Source organism: Rhipicephalus microplus, chromosome X (assembly GCF_043290135.1).
Source record: "Rhipicephalus microplus isolate Deutch F79 chromosome X, USDA_Rmic, whole genome shotgun sequence".
Classification (NCBI taxonomy): Eukaryota; Metazoa; Arthropoda; class Arachnida; order Ixodida; family Ixodidae; genus Rhipicephalus; species Rhipicephalus microplus.
In genome coordinates, this window is record NC_134710.1 from 454739128 (window position 1) to 454765385 (window position 26258).

General features: G+C 43.9%; 1 protein-coding gene across 2 annotated transcripts in view; it reads right to left on the reverse strand.

Moving 5' to 3' along the window:
- LOC119160858 (uncharacterized) overlaps positions 1-24901 on the reverse strand; it is a 119572-nt gene extending 94671 nt beyond the window's left edge. Inside the window, exon 1 of one of the 2 annotated variants that reach the window (XM_037413126.2) lies at positions 24150-24901. In XM_037413126.2, coding sequence (XP_037269023.1) covers positions 24150-24573 — 424 coding nt within the window. In that variant the 5' untranslated portion in view covers positions 24574-24901. The remainder of the gene's footprint in view (positions 1-24149) is intronic. The other variant, XM_037413125.2, reaches the window with a different exon arrangement.
- Between the last annotated feature and the right edge of the window lie 1357 nt (positions 24902-26258).

Here is a 26258-nt window from a genome sequence, read left to right on the forward strand (position 1 = left end):
AGTTCATTACTGTGCTAACTTCCTGTTCCCTGCAGGTTTTATTACATGGTATAGTTCACAGCGAATTCCTGCAATTTTCGGCTAGCTAGCTTGAGCCGATTCACTTGATTGACGTATTTCACATGACGTATTTCACAATGAAATATTGACGTATTTCACAGCACGTGCCCCCATGCGCACGGACACACACACACATGCATACACGCGCAAATGGCTTATTTTGATACAGTACATTGAACGACAAATCAACTCTCCCGATTTTTCCTTAAACTTATCATCCATTTCTGCAAGCTCCAGAGTGTTTGCTTTGGCGATTTTCTTAAATTCTTCCACCTGACAATGATGGTAATGTCACTTGTGGCCTGCTCAGCAGAGTAGTTGGCACAACGTTGGTGAATGAGAAATTGTTAATTCCAACCTCATTATCTTTGCTTTGACATGTTTTTCATCGATGCAGCTTTTCATCTCAAGCCACTGATTTTGTGACTTGTTTGTACAACTTTTATTTTAATCCATGTAAGCCATTTGTCTGTGCACAATGAGCATAGTGTCTGTGCGCAATGAGAAAGATTTATGCAGCGTATTTGTCATTCCCAAGTTTGAGACATTATTACCGTGTTTCTCACAGGAATTCGCATTGGTTACGATTCTGCAGTAAGAATCTACTGAATTTTTGCTGCAACAATCACTTGCAGTGGAGGCTCGCTCCACTATGCAATCACGCATAGTTCGGGCTAATTTAGCAGAGGGAGTGCAGGCAACCCCAGCCTCAGAATTTTTAAAACTTATAGAGTATACATATAACCGCTGCTAATATGACACAATGACACACAAAACAAACATAAACATGACAATACACATAAAACAGATTAAGTGCAATAGATGTACGTCTTCTTTCACGTTGTTCTTCCCCAAATTTTGCACAGTTCCGAATCGCTTACTAGGATGCCCTAACTAGTCCTTAAAGGTGTTCAAATTACATTGTGATTTTAGCTGCCATTATGGGACATGATGCCCATGTAAATGGGGGCATCAGAGGTCCTCTCACTGTCTTATATCCTTGTCACACGTGGTAACTCAAGCTCACTTTGAGCAAGTGTATTTATGCTCACAAAGTGTCATTTTGGCGTTTCGCTGCTACACGAGAAAGTGAAGTGTACTTTGAAAATGATGGCAGTGGCAATATGTAGATTTGTAGAGTGACATATATTTGTAATTTTTGTGCCCATGTGTCAACGTCGGACCACGTTGTCTTCGCGAAAGTAGCACCTGTGGCACGCGTCATATTAAATGACCAGACAATGACTCACCTACACATGTGCAAGGAAATAAACAACGCGACAGACGCAGCCATTGCACAGCATGTGCTGTCGCATCCCCCAGGCAGGCGTGGCTGCAAACTGCCCGAGACTAAAGGTAGCACGGTTTCTTGTATTATTATGACTTGTTTTATTACACAGTAGTATTCCTTATAACCAAAACAATGGTTTGAAAATAGTATGAGCGTCGCTTTAGGCAACATCATATTTCCGTGCAAGCCACTGGTATCAAGGCTACACACTTTGTTGCAGTGAAGTGGGGTTGGAAAACACACTTGCCAGCAAGTGTACTTAGCAGCAAGTGACACTAAACTCTCTCATGTGACAGCGCTGAAATGATACTTGCGGTGAAGTGTACTCGCTGAAAGTGCACTTAAAATGCCAAGTGTGACGGGAGTATTACACACGCCTTAAGTAAAAGGCAAAAAAAAAAGGTCACCCATGCAAAATTAATGGGACAGGTGGAATCCTTCAAGGGGCACCAACACCAGTTTTTGAAGGTGAGTTTACTGTGCAACTCTTAGTTCCTTCATACAGAGATAGTTCTGGGCAAGTGGGAAGATCAGTAAACACTGATCACACATTTTATTTGGACACTGAAGCTGATTTTCCAAAGGCACACCTAGTGGCATTGACACTGTAGAGACTGAATTTATAGGCACTAAAAAACTGCTTTTAGGTGCCAAAAATAGACGGGCAAAATACTGTTCTAGGCTTCCGAAATCGCAAACATAGACAAAATAAACTTTGACAAAATTCAAACTTTTGAAGAAATACGTGTGGGATCTGGTCTATGACAGGAAAGCAAACAAAAATGCTTCAGTTTATGATAGTAAAAGCGCAATGATTTAGCAAAGCCATGCATTTCTTCTTAGAGGGTTCACAGAACACAGTTCCCTTGTCTAGTCCAAAATGATGAGCTAAGTGTCCCCCGTCGAATAAACTTGCTTCAGGGTCTCTTTCTTTTTGTTGATGATGATGATGATGATGTGTGGTGTTTTTTGGCGCAAGGGCCATTTGATAGCCAAACAGTGCCAGGTCATAAGACGAGATGTGAACCATGAATGTGTTGGGTGGCTGTATAAGGGCCTAAAAATTCCTCGCGCCAAGGAGGGTAATATATAGAAGTAATAAAATCATGACAGTGAGGTGAAATGTATAGTAAGAATGAACAGCGAAAGCTTCTGATTATAAAGCACAGTGGAGGTATTTGACACTAGCACAAGTGCCTCATCTGTGCCCTTGTGTCCAAAGGATGCGAGGCAGGTGCTTTTTAATGAAGCCATCGCAGCAACAGCCTCTCTTGAGACGTCGCGCTACGCTATGCCTTGGAGATGTCTGCACGTTAAAAGTGTGGACATCTCTTGAAAAAGCCAACCCAGACTTATGAGTGAAAAGTGGTTCCCTACCGACAAACATAGGCGGGTGAAGTGGTATCTGTTATCGATAGGGTAATGAAAAGTGTTGTTTTCTTAGAGTGTAAGTGTTCACACTGGATTAAAATATGAAGCACTGTTAGTGCTTCACCACATCTGTTGGATCCCCACCAGACAAAAGGTATGAGTGTGTTATGTATGTGTACCCTATCTTGAGCTATTGTTAGTGTTACCTCTGTACAACGCGATTTCGATACTGGCTGCCAATTACTAAGGTGTGGCTTAATAACATGTAGTTTGTTTCGTGTGTGCCAATCCCACTTGCTCTGCCAAAAATCCCTGAGCTTTCGTTTGACAGACGGTTTAAGGTCAAGGGCCGAGATTGATATGGGTGTAGTGGCAGTGCTTTCGTAGACGGATGCAGCAAGCTGATCCACCATCACGTTGCCTTGGATCTCATGGTGACCTGGCACCCAGCACACTACATGTTGTTTGAGTGTGTGGAGTGTGCATAAAATAGAGTAAAGTGAGACGATGACACGGTTTTTTCATTTTTTTAAAAATTTGCAGAGCTTTTACCACACTGAGAGAGTCTGTGCGAATAACAGCTTTTTGTAGTTGTAATTGTTTAATGTGTTGAGTGGCCGTAAGTATTGCGTAATCTTCCGCTGTGAATATACTTGTATCTGGATGTACAGGGCCAGCATCTGAAAAAAATGGCCCATATCATGTCAGGCTCATATGAGAGGCTGATTATCCAACGAACCAGATTCTAATTTGGCAGTCGAGGATCGACACGGGGGTATTGCCGTGCGACTTATGAGAAACCGCTTACGTCTCCATTGACCAACATGGTTTTTGCAAGTCCCCAAAACTGGAAATGCTACCCCGGCCAACGTTTCCAGAACCTATCCAGTTTCACAGCTCTCCGAAGTGGACGCGACGGCCAACGCAATAACTAGCAGCACTGCAGTTGGCATCATGCCTCACGTGCAGTCTGCTACAACACCCATGTGCCCTATCGTCGATGCAGCTTTTGACGTCCGAGATTGCGACATTTAAACATTTCAGCAACCTTGACTCTTTCGAAAAGCAATCAATCCCCGACTTTGATAATAATCCTGACTGATAAATATGTATCTTTCTGTTTTGAACCATAAAACAACCTCTCAAGACTGTCTCACATTCCATTTGATTTGTATGCTCTAGTTGAGATTTGCAATATTTTGCTCTCACTTTACTTTATTTATTCGTTATACTGTGTCTACTGCCTTGTGTTTTTTGCTTGAATTTATTCCTATTGAAGCTACATTGTGCATTATTTTTTTATTATGCCCCCTAGCTGCTTGGTCTTTCGACTGCAGTATGATGTAAATAAAATTCAAATAAAATTCACAAGCTAAGCTCCATAACCATCAAAATATAATCAAGCTCGACTTATAGTAATGGTAAAATCACATACGTCTGGCTGTCTTCTCGCACAAGTATTCCATTACCGTCCACCTGCGTGTATTCGCCACAGTGGTTAAAGTGCTCGGCTGCTCACCCAAAGATTTCAGCATCAATCACAACTCTGGCGGTCGCATTTACTAGCTAGGTGAAAATGATACCATACTGGCTCATGTACTTAGATTTGTCATCCTAAACAAGTCGTAAAACAGAGGACCGTTCTCAGACAAACTAATTCTTATTTCTTGAGAAAGGCATACAACCCGAACTACGGTTGATGAAGGTACCTGATCTATATTCCCCAAGCTCGGCTAGGAGACTCGTAGCAAAGTTAGATACCATATTTACAATTCTGTTAGGATAAGCATTCAGAATCTCAAGGTATTCCTTGCAAGTCCCAGCCCTGTTTCGAAGAAATGATAACCAGTGCTCCTTTCATAGCCGCTCGTGCAAAACGCACAAAGATGGTCTTGAGCTTTGTCCCTTTCATGCACTTTAAATCGAGAGAACTACTCCCTAAGCGATCACCATTCGCAAACAATCATGCACAGAGTACGGAGAAGCAAGCCCGAAGAGCCAAGCAGCAACAGGTCTCAAGCGGCTACTTTTTGCGCATCTCGGATCGCTGCAGCAGGTGCGTTGCCTCTGCAATCAACTTCGACAACACACCATTGGAAGCATAGGTGCGCCATCATAGCCACTCCCGTGAATAATGGCAAATGAAGCAAAATGGAACAACGGCGCTGCTAGTTCACGCACAGGCCACGTGTGCCGGCTAGCCAGCAGAGCTGCAAAACTGTACTGGTTCTGAATATGTAAACCTCAGTGGCATCATTTGTATCAGTCAGCACCTGACTGGAAATGGGGGTAATTCCACCCTGGGGAGCAATATGGGAAGTTTCCAAACAAGCCATTCATCAGATTTTAGAGTGCGAGAATGGGGAATAACCCGAAGGACGAAACCAAAAATAGCCAGCTCACCACTGTAGCAAAGCATTAAAAAGGAGAGACATCGACACAAGAAAAATGTTATGTGTATTCCCACAACGTGACAGCACAAGCCAAGTTGGACCAATATTATGATCTGAGTGAACACAAAGCCCGGCCTGACTCGAGACTACCACCTCGAACCGTGGCCTACACTAAGCCCGGAGGTTCAGGCCTGAGCCCGACCCGGGCCGACCGTGAAATCTACTTTACAAAATAAGAGAACTGACAAAAAAAATTGTGTGCTTTTTAGACATACAAGCAATCGCATACATACCCTGAAAAGCTTAATAGAAGACGTCTTGCAGTGCATGAAACTAAGGGGGTCCCTAAGAGATTAGCTTAATGATGGCAAATGTGATGCAAATAGTTTTACAGATAATGTGCACCCTTCTCATCGTTAATATGAAACAATCTGCCACTACAGGATACAACAAAAAGCACACTTTATTAACCTTTTGCTGCCATAAAGAAAAAAATTCTGTGAAATGTACCAAAACATTTTTCCGGTGAATTAGTAGAGATTTTTTTCTTTTTCAATAAAATGGTACCATTCTTTGAATTCAATGGGGCTCCTTTATTTTACAAATTGCTAGCTAGAAGATGGCCCAACCGAATGGAATACAATGAAAGATGGCAATAATATGAAAGGCAAGACACAAATAGCACAACTTGGACAAGGGTGGCCATCTAACGACAATAAAAAAACTGACAAATATAATCACCACTTAGTCCCCGTGGGGCCTACTTTTGCTGATGATGAGTAGTCACCATCGCTCAAAATGGTAAACTATCTCAGGATGAATGTACCTGTAAACTGGAGTAAACCATTAATATTATGATGGGTACACTTGGAACAATCACTAAGCAGTCTGTTGCACAAGTTCAGCTGCTTCAGAGCAGCACCTCACTCTATTTTTTCAATGCCAGCCAGATGCAATTGATCTAGCCATTCACAACTCTCTCCCCTAAACCTTTCCTACTCTCGACCATTGCCTAGCCTTCGCACGTGCTTTGCGTTCATGGAGGAGAGCACCCTTTGGGTGGTGCCTCATCATGCAAATCAAGAAGTAATTCTTGTTCACTTGTGTACCAATTTGTAGGGTGAAAGCTTGCATCCCTCGTGTTCAGTATGTTGCTGGTCACACTGGCTCTGTAAGAGACATGCGGCTTTGATATAGCGAGTCTCCGTTGGTGGCGCTATGCAGACAACCAACGGGGAAGTGTCACTGCAACGCTACTGCGTCCACCGCCTTCAAGAGATGGCCACACAAGTACTACGCTGCAGCGGCTGCATTGCTTCGAGCCACACAGGAGAAGCATGAAAGAACAAATCTGGCAGACGCACGATATCGCATCTCAGTGAAAATACGCTTGGATGCACGTGTGAAGCAAGCAGCCCTGCTCTTTACGTGACAGCACATCAAAACCATTTCCTGAACTAAAGCGGACCGATGGCTCCTATTGAGAACCGCGTTTTTGCACTGGTACTGAAAAAAAAAAGAGAGAACGTGTCCAATGTAAGCAATCATGTACCGTTATAAAGTTTCGAAGATGTCTCGACACTATAACAACCAAATGAGAAATTTCTGCCACCTGGGTGTAAAAAAAAAAAAGAGGACTCGTATAGTTTACATGGGTGGTTCTGCTAGTGCGTAAGGTATGTAGTGAAATCAAACTTTCACATATCTAAAGGGACACTAAAGGGCAAAATGATTTTTAGCATATTAGGAAAGTACAGTTCCACAAACTCTAAAACACTCCTCTTACCGCAACACGATGCTTGCTTGGTAGAAAAAAACTTGGGGAAAGAAAGACGCACTCTGCCAGATTCCCACACCAAACATTGTGACATAGTAAACTTTAAAGGCGTCTACCGGGTCTTACATAGATTCTACTTGATAAAAATGAAATACGTTGCGATCTGTGGCTGCCAAAGACCTAGCATACAAAGTTTCAGCAAATTTCATCGAGCCAATGTCGTGAAAATATGAAAAATACATTTTGAAGTTTGTTACATCCTCCTCAGAGATTTCGGTGCAAAATTTAAAAATGAAACTTCCTCCTTCATTTTCTCCGCTAATAATGAACTCATGACAGTGAAATCTATGGCATTAGAGTTCTCAGAGTGCCGTTCATCGTTCTAAACCAAGTCACTGTTGCTCTTTAGTGTTCCCTTAAGCACTTCATCTATAAGCAGTACCCACTGCCCCCTACCAATATGATCAACATATTTTGAGTGATTGTTTGGCTGGAAACAATGCAGTGACCTTTCTAATCTAATGAACATGAAGTTTTGAATTTACTTCTCATTTCCCTTTTCGTAACTTACAGTCAAGAACAAGGTATTCAGAAGCTATTAACACAACTATTAATACAGACCATTCAATTTCCAGACTGGATAACAATTCAAGTAATTGGTTAGCAGAACAAGGCTTGCACATGAGAAACTACATGAGCCCAGTGATGGGAATGGCCAAAGATGTTTTGTATCAGGTTTTGTAGCAGGAAAAATGATTTGTAGCAGCTGCCCTCAGTTTGTAGCAGGTTGCAAAAACAAAAAAAAAAGCAGGTCAGGTGGCGTTTTAATGCTTTTATTATACAATAAAATGAAGTGTTCAAATTAGTTTAATTTACAGTGTTAAAATACAGAGTTCAAATTAGTTTAATGATGGCACAATTAACGCAACCTTTAAACAAAAGCTAGGATCACAAATATATGAGGACTGATTAGTACAAAGACGCAGGTACACAATACACGAATGTCACTTGCATGAAACACACTAAGCTTTCTTCCCTTTTTTCTCCGCATGCAAGTGTGGCATACACTCGGCCATCTTTTTTCGTGCTTGAGCAAGGACTGCTCAACTCAAACGACAGTGCCACCAGGTACCGACACTACACAGTGACAAGCCCACGCACAACTACAGCCACGTGCGGCTGTCAGGGACACATGGGCACATGGGCTAACAATAACAAACCCTGCCCACCCATTGGATTGAATTGGCTCTGCCTACGTAGGGCACGAGAGACAGCAGCCTATCTGCCACCTGGTGTTACTGAAAAATCCCCTTGACGGTGATCTCCGAGATAAAGTGGTGCATTGTCAGGTAATCTCGGAGGCTATGCTATGGTGGCTAGAAGGAGAGGTGTCAGCATCGTCCCAACCGCGCCTTGAAAGGAGGCGTGCTGGTATTCCATTTCGCAGCGGGGCGCCACGTAAGTCGCCACCGAGATCGGTCGCGAGCTTACGAGCTGCTTAGTCGCTTGCTTGTGAGCTCGCAAGTCGCAACGTCTACGCTGTGCCTACTTGGACTTGTTCAGGATCAATACGTGCCAATGTGACCATGCCACAGTCATGAGTAAACAGCAAAGACACTGCTTTGTATCTGGATGCAATGCGGGATATGTTTCGGCCTGCAAACAAGGAAAGAAAGTGTCTGTCTTCTCTGCTCCTGCCGACGATGAATGGCGCAAAGCCTGGGAGCGTGCGATTCCTCGCACTGACAAACCACTGGAAAAGAACTGCGTTGTGTGCAAAGCTCATTTTGACGAAAGATTCATCATCCGTACCTCCAAGCATGTTATCAACGGGTCCTTAGCAACTTGGGGAGAAAGCTGTACCTAAGGAGGGTGGGTTCCTGAGTGAATCAACTGCCAAAAGACTCCGCCTCACTCTAACCAGCACACTTTCCATCCTGCCTTGTCACGAAAACCTTGAGCTATAAATACTTCATAACGTGTCGCCTCTGCCAAAATGCCCTTAAATCTTTTTTGTATTCTGAAGCAAATGTCTGGCTCGAATGATCACCCTACAGCGACACAGTTTTTGATCTCTGTGAATTGCCTCAGTTTTCACAGTTTGACACAGTCACCCTCCAGTGGAAACATACCTTCTGGAGTTCTGAGCAGCCTTCTATGTCCGGGCACCCACAAAAATTTAATAAAACTGCAGAATGAGCTGGATTAGCTGCTAGTTGTGGGGCGCCTCAATGAGGTTCATAAAATGATTGTTGCTTGTGAAGCCCTCGTTGACCACACTGATCTCATTGGACGCAAAAGTGACTCCCAGATCACTTATTACGTCAGTGGCTATGTGGCCCGAAAGATGGTGAAAAAGATGAAGTGCAACGAATGTAGCAGGCTGCTACTTCACTCAGAATTTCAGCTTGCTTCCAGCAAAATGATGCCCCACATAATATATAGGCAGACGTGGCCTTCTGTACCCGTCCGAGTCCTTAACAGACCTGGTCAAAGCTATGGAAGATGCATTCACCTATTGCTTCAGTTTCAACAAGTTGAAAAGTGACAGCATAACAGACCTTATTTCTTGCCTGTCTGCAAAGACGTTAAACATGGTTGGCTGTGAACGCCACGAACTGGAAGTGACAAATCAAATAATTAGATTCTTTACACTGATCAGAATGCATTTTCTCGTTGCTGAAGAAAATGCGTCCAGTCAAAAAAAAAAAAGAAAGAATGAAGTTCTCGAAGTTGAGACGTATGACTTAACTGTCATATTGTTAGCTCAATGAACAAGGTTTTATTTTATGTTATTGTGCATTAGTCACACTGTGTTGTTTCTTGTGATTTTACTATTGCCTTGTTCACACTGCTGCAAATATCCCATTAACGATTGTGATGTCACCGCCTGGCTGTGTTTCACATATGCAGAAATTAATTTTTTCGTGAACTGCTTTGTGACTGTATCTATGTTTGCCAATAAAATCTCAATGTCATGTGTGTACGTGTGCCCATTGTATCATCGTATATTTACTGTTCTTTTTAGTTGCCTTATTCTCTTGCTTTAGTTGACTTTCCTTTAACTTGCAGTGCTCTCCAACCTTAAAGCATATGTTGCGTTTATTTTTCATACAGTTTTTCGCTTTCGTGAAAATAAATGTCTTGCTTGTAAAATTAGACCTTTATTGCGCAAGTCATAAAAATAACGGTTACCAATACCTTCACCTGCATTGAGCTGTCACGGAGGCCACTGCAGCATCAAAGTGAAAAGTGCATGGACTTTGTTTTGGTGTGAAGCTTACGGAAAGTGATTTGATTCTCCGTCTTCTAAGTTTCGTAGCTGATATACTACGAAGTGAATTGAAAACACTAGTTTTCAGTGCCAATACATGCTTTGCAGCGCACCGCCAGAATCGTGACAGGTAGACTTTGTTATATCCGCAGGGTAACGTGAAATATTTTCAATAAAAAACAACTGATACAAGCTCGCGGGCACGAGGAGGGGCGTTTTGAAAGCGACTGCAGCGCCGTCGCATCCGGATGAATTCTCGCTCGCCCTGCGCCGCGTCGATGCTGACACCTCTCCTTTTAGCCACTATAGTTATGCGTAGCAGCTTTGGAGCAGTTCTGCTCATTTGTAGCATGGATGTAGCAGCTTTCACGAAATGTAGCAGGTTGAAGCAATTGTAACAGCTTTCCTATCATTGTGAGCCGGGCGAATGGCAGCGCCGAAGGGGTTGAGAAGAAAGACGCAGAGGCAATTCCGAACCACTCCTACACTTGCTTTCAGGTTATGTTCAAACCAACAGGCCCAACAACTTCCAATTTCGACCCAGTGGCTGACTTGCTAATGCAGCGACTATGTCAGTGTGCCACAGCCTTTCATGTTGAATGCTCCAAATGCGGAGAAAACAGAGTTTTCATGCTCACTGCTACTACTACTATTACTAGCAGCTCACTGTGTCAATGGATTTATGCTATGAGCAAACAAATGCAGCACTAACAGAGTGATCTACATGTGCAGACACCAGAATCGGACACAACTGTTCACACAGACAACTACCGATGACAACATTAGTTATCCTTACTCTAAAATTAATAATAATGACCCACAAGTATTAGCTGAGATCTGAAGTGGTCGAGCAAATGGATAAAAAGCCTGTAGGCTTAACAACTTTGTGAACATCAGCAACTTCTTTAAGGGGTACTTAAAGCATTCCTATAATTTGTGCCTTAACAAATAAATTCCACAAAATGTCTTGTCAACATGTTTTGCCATCATTTAACATGGCTGAATTGGCACAGGCTCTCATCTCTTCCCATACTGAACAAGCACGCCTGCCACATTCATCCACTTCTTTACGAGTCACCTTCTTGGTGTATGCAAGGCGCACGAAATTTCCAATGCTCGCCAAAAAGCTTTAACGGTCTCCTGACAAATAGGCGAGACATGTATAACACATCGCACCAAAATGAAGCCCATGTCAGTCACATTTTTTGGCGACTAATAAGCAACTCTGAAGAAGTAAATGCAGGGACTTCTTAGGAAGAAACCTATAGATAAATTTGCACCGCAAACTTAATAGTTGAGGTTCGTGTATAAAACAGTCATAGATGATCCAAGTTGTGAGCGGCGAGCCCCATACAGCATTATTCACATGGGAAGCTCACTGCATGCTCGGAGTGGTTCTCCGCGATGTACAGCAAGCTCAAAATTTTCGTGTCCACTGGCTGCTGATTCTTCACTTTAATGAATTTGAAAGGCATGCATGATGCCCCGAGCTACTTTCAGTAGACCTTTGGCTACGGCAGTTGGCATTCAGTAATTCAGTGCAATGGTGAATTGATATCTCACATTGCAAGCTGTGATGTTGGTGCAAGTCGTGTACAGGCTGTTTCACATTTGGGGGTAAACTCTGCATGCACAGCAATGTGCTTCGAGTTTTCCCTGGAGTGTGAAACAGTCAGTATTTTGTGAAAACTTTCAAGGCACAAACGTGGGCCAGCTGTAGATTCGACATAGAAATCCTCGTAATTATTGCGACACTACTTTACATGTGCACATGTGGAGAAGAGCGCAGTTTTTGTGTTACCGCTATCCTGCATGTTGCTATGTATAATCCGGACAGCGATGTATCTTTGACATAAAGGAAGAAATGAAGAGTATGTTGATGCAATCACATCAGACATATGAGCGCATAAAATTGTAAACATAGCAAATGACCAGATTGCACATTGCTATGTTTATGAGAGTCTGTACAAAGCCCGAAATTACCGTTGCCTTGGTAAAACAAGACGTGTGCTTGAGAACACATTTTGACGTGACTTTTTTTTTTTCTCACCTTTGGCCGCTATGTTTCCCTATCTCTCCTGTGCAGGGTACTCAGTGCAGTATTCAGCTCATTTCATGGGAACTGAACTTGGCAGCTAAAAACTTGCTAGCAATTCGTCAGGCTCCCTCAATTAGAAATCAGCGAGCATCAAACGAAACCAGCTGCAGGTAAAATGGGCCACTTTTGAGAATACTGTTCCACTCTTTACTCTGAATTTTTTAAAGGTGCAAGACAAAACGTTATACCGGCTAAGGATGACAAAAAGGACACCACTAACAGCAAAAAAAACAGCTAGAACAGGAGCTGTGAAGGTCACAAAGGCACTATGTGGGCACATCAGATGCAGAGAATGCAATGACCGTTTTGAAACTACTACTTTCATTCCATTCCAGAGGTATAACATTCATCCTCACAAGTTACGACACTGTTTGCACAGTCAACGTATTGTGAACAAAGCCTGAGAAATGCAACGCGACCTGAGGATGGTGCATCCCTTGGAGGGCACTGCTTATTTCCCTGCAAGGTTTGACCAGCCACACTTGTTTTTAAGGCTATAGTTTGAGGCTTACTTAGCCTCTCCTTCGTGCAAGTGCACAGAAACGAATAAGCCTTTTTTTTTCTTACTACATGCTCAACTTCGGGTAATGCCAAGACAGCACGAAATCAACACAAAACAACCATAAACAAGACAGGCATAAACAAGACGCGCTTTCAGCGTCTGCCAATGGAATTTTTGGGACGCGAGGAAAGCACCAGAACACAGAGCCTAGCCAGCAGAAGCAGCAGTATTTTGCCTAGTGTACAGCCACAGCTTTTTCAACTGCGAGAAGGAGCACTTCCCGGATAATTGCACAAAAGTACAAAGGCTGACATACTTTGCAGTTCAATTTTAAAGGAGCACGCACACATGTACAACACCACAGAGGGGATTATGATTGTGTCCCCACTGCCTTCCTTGAAAACGTGCGAGCGTCTCATTTTCTGGCTGTCCCTAGCAGCTGATGCCGGAGATACTGAGGCAGGACGTGAGAGCGCTATCACACTCCCTGGTCCATCAGAAAACATGAAAGTTGTGGGTTGTTTTATACACACACAAATAGTTCTATGTACGCAGTAGCATTCATTAGGGATGCCCTGACGAGTACAACCTGCAACCATCAATGACAACCCGATGTTACTAACATAGTTGTCGGTTTGTGGTTAGAAAGGGTGCAAGCATACTAGACATAAACGAACCCCTGAGCTAACGCGTTCTCCATTTGTGTCTCGTATTATTGCACATTTTCTAACCATAAGCCTGATGTCAAAAGCATGGGCTGCTTCTCGCTTGTCATGTATTACACAGCATTTTAGTGACATTACTTGTATGCTCGGTCTTGGAATTACACCAGAGTACTATATAGAATTCTTTGAGAAGTTTTCTACCATAGCTAAACTGAACATCTTGATATTTCGAATATGCTTAAGTGAATGCATACTCTAAGTTAATTATACAAAAAAAGTGAACAGAAATGAAACAGTCCTTGTCAACACATAAAAATATTTATTGTTCGAAACCATCTAATAATATCTTCAGCTCATATCAGTCTGGAGGAACAGATAAGTGCATGCACAGTTCTGAATGGTCTCAAAAGTCAGATGAGACACCGTTTTCATTTCTTCTAAACAAAGTGCAGTACAGTACTAGTGTACTTTGATTCATTTTGTACATACATGTGGAGACATGCTCTTCTTCCTACTATCGTGTCATTGTGCAGCTGTGTTCAAAGCAGGTGCTTTTAACTTACAAGGTTTTCTGCTAATTATCACCATCAACAAAACACGTATTATAGTAAACTGTAAAACGATGGAGAAGCATCGTTGATTGCCTAGCTATGAGTATCAGAATGGACTAGAAAGAATGTGTGTGTTATAATGCTGTCAAACAGCGTATATGTGCTACCGAGAGTGACAGAGAAGCAGAACAAAAATCAAAAGGTGAAACAGTAAGTGACACCAGCAGCACTTAATCATGCAACTTTCTTTTTCGATTACCGCAACAACGCACGTTCAAGTTTCTTCTTATACATGAATGAAAATGAGACCGTTAACAGCTGAATGTGTCAGCGTCGCTCGTACCCGGCCCGAAATCACACCACACTGCTACCAACTAGCGCACGCTTGTTAGCTTGAAAACACACGCAAATGATTTGCACCTAAGCCAACGTATGGTTCAGCGTCGTACAATGCGAAAATACACTCATGTAAGTATGTACATTTTCAAATCACCGAAATGTGTTGGCTAGTGCGAGATTTACTTTCAGTGATGATGAATACCGATGCGGAAAACAAACAGTGCGGATAAAAACTTCTCCGTAGGCACTACGCGATGTTTCGGGCGTCGTATACAGTGTCTACTTTGCGACAGAAACTACCGTTGATTTTTTTTTTTTTTTTCCCGGCCAATATTCCTCACATGAGCTGGCTCACACGAACTCGACAGTAGAAGCCTATGCTGAATGCAGACGACATCGCTCTGAATTGACTTCGCGGTAGGCGAGGGCTCACGCTCAAAGCTTCAAACCTCCGATGCTTGTTTTCACTGGTTTTTAGCACAGAAAATCACACATCAAAGAGCAGGAAAACTGACATGCTTCAGTAGTCTGTAGACAGTTTCACTTGGCTGACGATCGCACTCAGGACCGGCACAAGCACAGCCGGCCAGCATTCGCTGGATTTGTCGACGTCGCTCAAACTCGGCAAGAAACCGCGTCACGCTGGTAGCGCTCGCCGTCGTTCGTTGTGTCATTTTATATCACGAAGCGGTCATTCAAGAACAATTGGAGTAGTTTCCGTGCTTGTGCCCAGCACTCGGCCGCGCCTTCGAAACGACGGCCATTGGGCACAGCCACGTGGGCACAGCATTCAGAGTTATCGTGGCCTCTGGTTGGTTAGCTCCACCGCACGCATGGTGACCAGGGTTGCCAGGTTGGGCTATAAATAGCCAAATCGGGCTAGCTTTTTCTCGAGTTGGCGGGATTTTTCATCTTAGGCTATTTGGCTATATTTGGGCTATTGCCTGCCTTCGCCTACAACCCTCGTATTGCATTGCCTTTTCTCCCCCTTGGGGGCTTAATCATTGTTTAGCATCAAGATCTTTATGAATGTGCATCAGCAAAAATCTCGTGCCCCTTCATTCTGCCGAAAAAAGCAAAGCGTGCCTTGCTCCTAAACAAATAAAGAAAAAAGCGGAGGTTGCTGGTGTCGTACAGTTGGCACTATGTCGCTCTGCAAGCTGTGCGTGTCCCTCTCAAAAAGGATGAAGGGAAAACGGAATGTGCCGGCTTTTAGCAGTCTAAGCTATGCACACATATTGGAACAATTTTGTAGTGCACAAGCGACGGTTCTTTCTCTAGCGCTTAGAAGTGTTTGAACATGTGTGGCCACCCAGACAGGTAACTTCCTGCCAAAAAGGTATAAAAATCGAAGACCATTGAGATGAACTGCCCAAACCACACGGATTTCCACTGAGACCAAACTCCGATTTCCACCGAGGCCAAGAGCCTTTGTTAAATGCTTGCTTCTGCGGATCACTCTTCTAGACTATGCATCAACCGATGCCAGTGATCCCTCTTCTAGACTATGCATCAACCGATGCCAGTTGGGAAGATCATTTTCTGCACGTTCGGGCAAGTAACTTGAGAACCACTGTTCGTGACTCACTAGAGAAGTCTTCTCTATGCGAGAAGAAGAAAGATGCTCCCCTCGAACGGTGCCGAAGCTTTTTAGTTGCATGCATAATTGAAGCACTTGCCGTCAAATATCCAATTGCTGAGTGACTTGCACCGCTTGCACCACAGCCACTTTAGCAAGTTCCTGTTCACGTTCCTATACGATTCTTTTGAGCATTATATGGTCCTCTGATATAGCTGCAATTGAGTGTGAGTACGCCCTTATTCAGTGCAGGTTGAGTGATCTTCGAGACGAATTTTTGAAAAAAATGTTTCATCATTATCATCATCATCAGCCTGACTACGTCCACTGCAAGACAAAGCCTCTCCCATGTTTTGCCAGTCAACTCGGTCCTGTGCTTGCTACTGCCAATTTATACCCGCAAATTTCTTAATCTCATCTGCCCACTTGACCTTCTGTCTCCCCCTAACCCGCTTGCCTTCTCTAAGAATCCAGTTAGTTACCCTTAATCACAAGCGGTTATCCTGTCTACGCACTACATGCCCGGCCCATGTCCATTTCCTCTTTTTAATTTCAACTATGATATCCTTAACCCCCGTTTGTTTCCTAATCCACTCTGCTCTCTTCTTGTCTTTTAAGGTTACACCTACCATTTTTCTTCCCATTTCTCGCTGCATCGTCCTCAATTTAAGTTGAACCCTCTTTGTAAGTCTAGGTTTCTGCTCTGTAGCTAAGTACCAGCAAGATACAGCTGTTATATACCTTCCTCTTGAGGGATAGCGGCAATCTACCTGTCATAATTTGAGAGTGCTTGCCAAATGTGCTCTACCCCATTCTTATTCTTCTAGTTACTTCAATCTCATGGTTTGGTTCCGCGGTTATTACCTGCCCTAACAAGACAGTCTTTTACAACTTGAAGTGCACCATTACCTATCTCGAAGCGCTGCTCTCTTCCGAGGTTGTTGTACATTGCTTTCGTTTTCTGCAGATTAATTTTAAGACCCACCTTTCTGCTTTCCTTGTCTAACTCCGTAATCATAGGTTGCAATTCGTCCCCCGAGTTATTCAGCAATGCAATGTCATCGGCGAAGCGCAGGTTACTAAGGTACTCTCCATTAACTCTTATACCTAACTGTTTCCATTCTAGGCCTCTTAAAGCCTCCTGTAAGCAAGCGGTATATAGCATTGGGGAGATTGTATCCCACTGCCTTACACCCTTCTTGATTGGTATTCTGTTGCTTTCTTTATAAAGCAATATGGTAGCAGTTGATCCCCTGTATATTTCTTCCAGGGTGTTTATATATACTTCATCGACGCCCTGATTCCACAGTGTCTGCATTACTGCTGATATTTCTACTGAATCAAATGCCTTCTCGTAACTTATGAAGGCTATGTATAGTAGTTGGCTATATTCTGAGCATTTCTCTATTACCTGATTGATAGTGTATATGTGGTCGATTTTTGAGTAGCTTGCTTGTTCCTTTAGTTGATTGAATTCTAATGTTTTCTTAACTCTGTTAACAGTTACCCTGGTAAACAGCTTGTATACTACGGAGAGCAAGCTGATCGGCCTGTGATTCTTCAAGTCCCTGTAATCTCCTTTCTTATGTATTAAGATGATGTTAGCATTCTTCCAAGACTCTGGTACTCTTCCCGTCAGGAGGCACCTCGTAAATAGGGTGGCTAGTTTTTCTAACACAATCTGTCCTTCATCTTTCAGCAGATATGATGTTACCTGGTCCTCACCAGCAGCTTTACCTCTTTGCATGCTCTCCAAGGCTTTTCTGACTTCTATCATTACTGGTGGGATGCCATCTGGGTTACTGCTAGTTCTTATAGTATTATGTCGGGGTTGTCCCGGCTACTTTACAGGTCTCTGTAAAACTCCTCCGCTATTTTAACTATCCTATCCATATTGGTAGTTATTTTGCCTTCTTTGTCCCTTAGTGCACACATCCAATTTCTGCCTATCCCAAGTTTCCTCTTCACTGCTTTGGCGCTTCCCCCGTTTTTAAGAGCGTGTTCGATTCTCTCCACGTTATACCTTCTTACACCGAATACCTTATGCTTGTTAATCAACTTCAAAAGCTCTGCCAGTTCTATTTTGTCTGTAGTACTTGAGACTTTCATGCTTTGACGCGTTTTAATGAGGTTCTCAGTCTCCTGGGACAGCTTGCCCGTGTCCTGTCTAAGTACCGTACCTCCAACTTCCACTGCACACTCCGTAATGATACTCGTCAGATTATCATTCATTGCGTCAATGCTAAGGTTGGTTTCCACGTTAAGAGCCAAGTACCTGTTCTCAAGTGAGACTCTGCATTCCTCTACTTTTTCTCTCAGTGCTAGCTCATTAATCGGTTTCTTGCGTATCAGATTCTGTCGTTCCTTTTTCAAGTTTAGGCAAATTCCAGATCATACCATTCTATGGTCACTGCATCATACCTTGCCAAGCACTTCCACATCCTGCACGATGCCTGGGTGTGCACACATTATAAAGTCTATTTCATTCTTATTTTCGCCATTAGGGCTCCTCCAAGTCCATTTACGGTTTCCTCGCTTTTAGTAGTAGGTATTCAAAATCTGTAAATCATTGCATTCTGCGAATTCTACTAGTAGCTCTCCTCTGGCATTTCTAGTACCGATGCCATAATCTCCCATCGCCTGGTCTCCAGCCTGCTTCTTCCCTACCTTCGCATTAAAATCTGCCATCAGTATAGTGTACTGTGTTTTTACCTTACTCATTGCCGATTCTACCTCTTCATAGAAACTTTCAATTGAAGCGTCATCATGGCTGGATGTAGGTGCGTAAGGCTATACCACCTTCATATTGTATCTTCTATTGAGCTCAACTACGATACCACCACCCTTTCATTAATGCTATAGTATTCCTCTATGTTGCCAGCTATGTTTGTGTGATTAAGGAACCCCACTCCCAGTTCTCTTCTGGCAGCCAAGCCCCGACAGCAAAGGATGTGCCCATTCTGTAGCACCGTATAGGCCTAATTTGTCCTCTTAACCTCACAGAGCCCTATTATATCTCATTTAACACCCTCTGGCTCCTCGAATAGTACAGCTAGACTTGCCTCACTAAATAAGGTTCTAGCGTTAAACGTTGCCAAGTTCAGGTTCCAAAGGTGGCCTGTCCGGATCCAGAGATTCTTGGCACCCTCAGCTGCGTTGCAGATCTGACCGCCACCGTAGTCAGTTGCTTCGCAGCTGCTGGGAACTGAGGGCCGTCAGTTAATTAACGTATGCTTGTGGGAGGTAGTGGCCAGATACTGCACTAGGGTGGCCAATCCTCCTCTGGTGAGGGAGTGCGTTACTGGTGGTGGTCACCGGTGAGGCCGCACCCCAGGCCTCTTAATGCACTTCCATCGCCAGGCGTTTTTTTTTTTTTTTTATCCGGTTGGGAACTGCGCAAGACCGAGATTCGAACCACGGACCTCTTGCATGCGAGGCGGATGCTCTAACCACTACACCATCGCCAGGATCGCTAGGAGCGGCGATGGCTTAGTGGAAAAAAATGTTTACCTAGTAACAAACATTGCTGGTGCTCCTATGCTTCCTTTACTCTCCAAACTAGCCATGTCTTTTCTCACGTTGCCTTTGTCGAATGCCTCTGTTGAGCCACACAAAAACGGATCTCACAAAAACGGATCTCTGAAACTAGATGAATTTGTGAACACTTGAAAATATCTTGTTTCTAAAATTTAGTCTGTGGGGCGAGACACAATGCTGTAAAGATTTTGTGCCATCGGACGCATTTTTGGAATGTTTCCATAACGCCGTGATACAACCAAGCTACGCCACTGGTTCGGACACCTAGCGATCTTGTAAGATCATTCAAATGTCATGTCGATAACTGCTTGGTGGAGATAGTGCTTAGAAGAGGAAAAAGAAGGAAAAAGAAGATGCTCATTACTGGTGCCCTTGAGGGAGCACGGCGCAGTGTTTTGGTGAAATAGGAGTAAAGAAAGATAAGGGTAGATGGCCGATTCTCTCTCTAGTCTCCTAGCAAACGCGGCAATAATTCCACAATCTAACGATAGGTGACCCTAGCTGTCAGTAGTTTTTTTTTTTTTTTCTCGTGTGACAATTTTTTACATGATGTTTTCTAAGTTGTTTATATTGCTTGTGCTTCTTTTGTTTTTGTTTGATTTATTTGTAAAAACTATTTCGTGTTCATTAACTGAATTTTTGATACTTCACAAGTTAGCATGTGTAACCATATTTTTGAGATATTGCCTGTATCTTGAATTTGTTTATTCTCATTAGGTTTATTTTGTTGCGAGTATGTATTACCCATGTATAAGCTCCTTCACACAAGTTTTTTATCAACCACATTTTTTTTCTTGTACTTGTTTAAAGTGCTTAATCTGTCTGTTCATACATTGAATATTTATTTTCTTCGTGTATGAGCTCGCTGTGTGTCAGTTCATAAAAAATAAAAACGTATTATCTGTATATATTGTCTTTGGCTATTTTTATGACTTATGTTTGGCTATTTTTAAGCTACTAATGGGCCTGAACATGGCGGGTTGCTCCCCAAGTACCGGGAAACACTGGTGGTGACGTAAACGAAATGTCAAGCCTCATTCGCGCACCTCATCGCGTATCTACAGTGTACTAAAAGAGGGCAGAGGGCTTACTCCTCGGCAGAGGGCATGCGGTGGGGTGGCTACACGAACGTCGCCTGTGTGTGTTTCTCTATTCGCCAAGGCGGCGGCGCTGGCATCGCCATCAATGGAACTTTGGGTGAGCGTGGCGGCTGAAAGTGCTGGCCAGCTCTTACGCAGCAGCAGTTGCCGAGCGACGTGCTATTGCTGTGGCCATTGTAGCGCCGAGTTTTTGCCATCAGCTGTGAGCCGTACGCACCAGTCAAGAAATCGGTATAAGCTTTAGTGCCTAAGCGATGCCGCGATATTGGCAAAACCACTGCTACGCGCCTGGGTGCCAAACAGGCTATGTGTTCGTGAAGGGTGGGCCGAAGCTGTCATAGTTTGGCGTCCCAAAGGATGAGAACAGGCGTAAACAATGGGAAAAGAACATGCGCAGATCAGACAAGCCCCTGAAAGACACCAGTGCAGTGTGCGAGCTTTACTTCGAGCTGCGTTATGTGCTCAGAGACTATGTGCATATTATTGAGGGAAAAGAAGTGCCGGTACCTCGCGGGAGACCCAGTCTCCGCGCTTGTTTATTCAGACATATATACGCAATTCACTCGTTTATTTCAGACATAAATACACAATGTGAATTATGTCCTCCAGCTTAGGCAAAAGATGACCCATATGTCTCCTGACGAGGCCTTCACCCCAGACAACACCATGCCCCAGATTAACCAATCTCCCTGCCAGCCAGCTTATAGAATACCTTTAGTAAACATTCCTTAAAGTGAAAATGATGGAGTTTGCAGTTTTTTGCCCGACGGCTTGACGGTGGCTGTAATCCGAGAGGTCATGTCAACAAGAATTCAAGCAATATTGTTTTATTCTGTTTTTTTTTTCAACAAGATGAGCCAGTTTATACATCACAGTATGCTGCTGAAGCTCTCCGGCCAAGCTCTTTGAAAGAAGAAACCCTGAAGGACTTTCTGTCGTACCTTGATCAGTGGAAAAGGCATGCCAAGAGAACTGGTTGATTTTTAAGTGACTCCACAGCAGCCGGCTTGCGTGTCACCATTTCAAGCACTTTCGAGTTGCTTGCCTACTTGACATCCAAGGTTGAATACAAGTACCTAATGACATCCCAGCCAGGACCCACTCGGGAATTTTTTTTTTTATAACTGTAAGACAAGTTTCTGGCAATAATGATCACCCAACTCCAACACAGTTCCTAATCACTGTGAACTGCCTCTCATTTTATGGTCTGGTTAGGTCTGTTAGCAATGGAAACTACGAGGAGGGTACCCTGGCCTCCTTAATGGAAGTTGACTCGCTCGAATCATCAACTGATACAGAGGAGTGCAGTCAAACTGCTGCTACCCCGGCAGATGAAGAGAAAACAAAAAAAAATCATGGTACACCAGCATAATGCTGGCCCACAGGCTTCAGATGACCACAACAAGCACGTGGTCAGAAGCGACTCCAGGCTCATTCACCGTATTTCGGGCTATCTTGCACGAAAATGCGTTGTCAATGCTAGAACAAAATGCCAAGATTGCGTCAAGCTGCTCACCGTGACCTCACCTGGTGAAAGTTTTCAGCTTGCTCGGCTAACAAACTATAGTGACCAAGGAGGCCTCCTCCATCCCTCTAGTCAGCTGTACGGCTTTGTGAAAAAGCACGAAGATATATTCACAGATTGTTTCTGTGAGAGCGAGCTGCACTCTGACAACATTATGGACATGCTGGCAGTTGTCAGCACAGAATTTACATCGAAATTGGTTGCAGTGTACATGCAGCTACTCTCAAAGTGAAAGTAATTAGTTTTTACGTTGTCAACCGTCTTTATTTTTATGTGAAAGGACTGAACAGTGACAAAGGAGGAAAGCGGCAGAGGACCAAGCAGCTGAAGCTGAGCCGTTGCACATGATGAAGTGAATAAAGTGTGTGTAAATCAGTTGTTTAATATTGTGCTTCAGTTTTGAAAATAAGAGCTTCATATCAGGAACGGAAGCTTGTACATAGGCCTAACAGATGTGTAACTGCATAATTAGATTTATTGAAAACCCCGAGAAAACTACTGAGCTATGTGCAACAACCGAATTAGAACAAAAGATCTTTCAGCTACAATTTAATTTCATCATAGCAAAGGCACAAACTCAGCCAGCATGCCTGCATGTTAAAGCTCGGCTAGGAAGCGAGCGTGCACTGTTTTCTAATTATCTGGTGGAAGGCAGGGCACAATCTTGCAACAAAATAATTTTAGGTTAGGTCTACGCAGCATGTAACCATGTATCTGGTCACTGTAATAATATTAATATTTAGGGTTTAACGTCCCAAAACCATTACATGATTGTGAGAGACGCCGTAGTGGAGGGCTCTGGAAATTTCGACCATCTGGGGTTCTTTAACGCGCACTTAGATCAAAGTACATGGCTGGTCACTGTATGAAACCGTATATTTTGACGGGTACACCGTCCTTTAGGGCTCGGCGAGGTGTTATATTGGGGGCAATACGATGCGGCCTGAACAAATGTAGTGCTTGTCAAAATGTGCAAAAAACTCAAGCTTCCCCGACCCCAAGAAAAAAAAAATCATTAACTGCATCGCACTAGAAAGGAGCAAGCATATCTGCATAAGCTGCCATCATACTGACTTTCGGCAAATCTATCGCCAAAAAAAAAGGAAATAATACTGAACCGAGAGCAACATACGTTCTCAGTACAGTCAAAGGGAAGTCAATGCAAGCAAGTTTATTATAAATATCAAAGAAACGCGCGTCGCAACTTGTACGAGCGGCCAGCGGCGAGCAGCTTCTGCAGGCAAAGCTTCTATCTAAGATGCCTGTGGCGCCACCTCTCCTATGCGACACCAACTGCGTCAGAGGAGCGGCGGAGTAAGCCCACTGCTCTCTTCTAGTACACTGTAGCGTATCCCCCCTCCGACGCCGAGAGGGGCATTCGATACTTTTGACGCGTAGGCGTGATCACCGCGTGCCAGTGGTTGGCACTTAACGGTCTCCTCGTTCGACCACGAAGTGCGCGTACACTGCGACGTAGTCCAAGGGCTCAATTTGCTTCGAGGTGCTACGACTGTGCGAGCGTTGAACTTGTTTGTTTCTCCCGTAACTGCATGCGGTCAATACGAATCTTAAAATATGGAATACTGATAGTTTTCTCATTGAAACAGTTGAAATTTTTTCTTTATAAGTAACTATCTAGCTTCTTAAATTTTTTTAAAGAACTATGCTTTATTTTCTTGTTTCGTTTGCTTTCAACAAGCTCGGCCAGGGGGTGCAGACGACACGAAATCACTCTCAGCCAGATCACGAGTCTTATCCCGATCGGGCCTGATCGCGAATAAGAGTGACCGTGTAGCAGCACCCAATCCGTATCATGGTTAACCCAGATCGGCGCTGATTACGATAAAAAATGTCCGTGTGACACCGGTATTGATCCTGATCGTGCTAAATCGCGATGAGTGCACCGCGTGACACCAGCATAAGAGTACTAAACACCGCGTGCATGAGCTGATGCTATGTGGGCTGAAACCTGTATACCTGGCAGCTTCTGTATACGACGCAAAGGCTACCAGGTAAATGCAGCATCAAGCCCACTTCACAGATAAGAGACCGAGTAGTGTACCAGAGCTTGACCTTGAGCACAATACCTGAAAAGAGGGTGCCGGCCTGCGGCTCTTCGGAAGCGGGCTCCTCGGTGTTCTTTGTGGTGGTGTCGTCCTTGGTGGCATCTTCTTTCTCGAAGAGATCGCGGGCACAGAGCAGACGCTCTGCTCCCCCGAACAAGTCGTCATCGCCCGCCCGTAGCTCGAACACAAGGTTCGCAAGCGCGTCGCCGCGCGCCCATTCGTCAGGCTTTTTGGAGAGCAGAAACTCGCCGTTGCGGCCGTACACGGCGTCGTCTTCGCCATCTTGGAATGGATCACCGCTAGACGCACGCAGGAAGTCTACGGCCGCCTTAGAGCAGAGTTCCTCCTCGTCGCACACGTCGCCGCACAGGACTCCGTGGCCATCACGATCGCCTTGCCGTGTTCGGGGCGACCCCGTCGCTATTGACGAGGAGGGGTCCTCCATATTACAAACACGCTCTGCACACACCGACTAAGAAATGCTTAGACAAGGTACGAGGTACAGTAGGCTCAGTTGGCTCCCTTCTCTCACACTTGTTTCACGCAAAAGATGGCGCTGATGAATATGATGATGATGATGCCTCTATTGTGGTTCTTGCCCACTTTGGGCATGGCTATGGTCCCTAGAATACTACCATGGAGCAAGGTTCCATGTCTATGGTCCTTAGAATACTAACATGGAGGAAGGTTCCATGTAAGCACCATAGCACGGCCGGGCTAGACTGCACCCTACGTCACTAGATCCTTCTTCAGTTTGCAAATTCTGCTGGGACGAGGCATGACGATAGTTATAGCACGAGAACAAAACGACGACACCACGGTGTGACGACACAGGACACGAGCGCCACGTTTCTATGGGACGAGGCGGCGAAACGCGGGCCCTTTCGTTTCCCGCTCCCTAGGTGGCGCTTCCAATCCCGTTTGACTTATTGGTGGCTAAAGTCAAGGCATGAGTAAAAATTAAACCCTTCAGTGCAAAGTACGAATCCTCAACTTCATTATTTAAAGGGAAAAAATAAATCTTGTTTTTAATTCATTAAGTATTATGGCTTAGTGGCACTAGTCACCGCCCGATATAAAGGGTACAGCCATATCCATCCATCTACCGGTCGCCGCGACGTAATGGATCCTACGCACAGCGAGTTGTTGCGGTTAATTTGGCGTTGCGGGAGTTATTTTCCGTGATAGTGCGCTAAGGTTATTAAGAGTGGGCAATTAAAGCACCAGTTGTGCGGCTAATGCGGTGCCACATGGCGGAGATGCGAGTGCGATGCCTGAATCTTGCGGGCATTGTGTTAATTTAGCCGTATTGCGTTCTTGTTCTTTGAACTTCAACCGTATATATTAAAAAAACCGTTGCAGTGGTCTTAAGGGTAAATACTGGAGGACTATTCACTTGAATTCAGGTGCATGTTAGAGAAACCACAGGTGGCCAAATTTTTCAAAGCTCTTTAACATAACGTGCCTCGAAATCGTATAACCTTAGTTATTGTTATACAATGAGGCACACACCAGATTCATCTGATGCCGCCGGAGATATTGGAAGTGTAAAGCCTAGAACAATTTGTACGTTCCTGATAACTCGAATTTACGATCAGAACGATTTCTTTTTTTTTTTTTTTTCAAGGAAAGATAGCCCATGAATTCAATAAATGCATTACCCTTATAAGGCTATAAAATGCAAAATACGATGTGTTCAGCAAAGCCTTACTGAATGAACACAATTTATTGAACGCTACCACAAACAAACTGGAAGTCACTTTTGTTCACGCGGTATCAAAACTACTTCACTGTGAACATCGTGCGCGTAGTCAAGAAGATATCGTCCTCCTGGAAGTGGAGGTCGCACACAGCGCAAGATCTTAATGGTTCCTTATCCAATCTCGGCATTGCTTGTTGCCACTGTTGAAGACCCACCTCATCAACGCGTGGCTTGAAAAAGTGCCTTTTTTCGGTCGCAGATTACGTTGAGTCGAAGCCGCTTTGACAGCCAGTGACAAAGCAGCGAGGCATGTTTTATAACATCAAAAAAAATGGCAGTGGCTTAGCTCAGCTATGCCAGAATATACGTAGCGTTAGCAAAGGTTCAGCTGATTATTCTTAGCTTTCCAGAGTGTATAGGATTAGCTT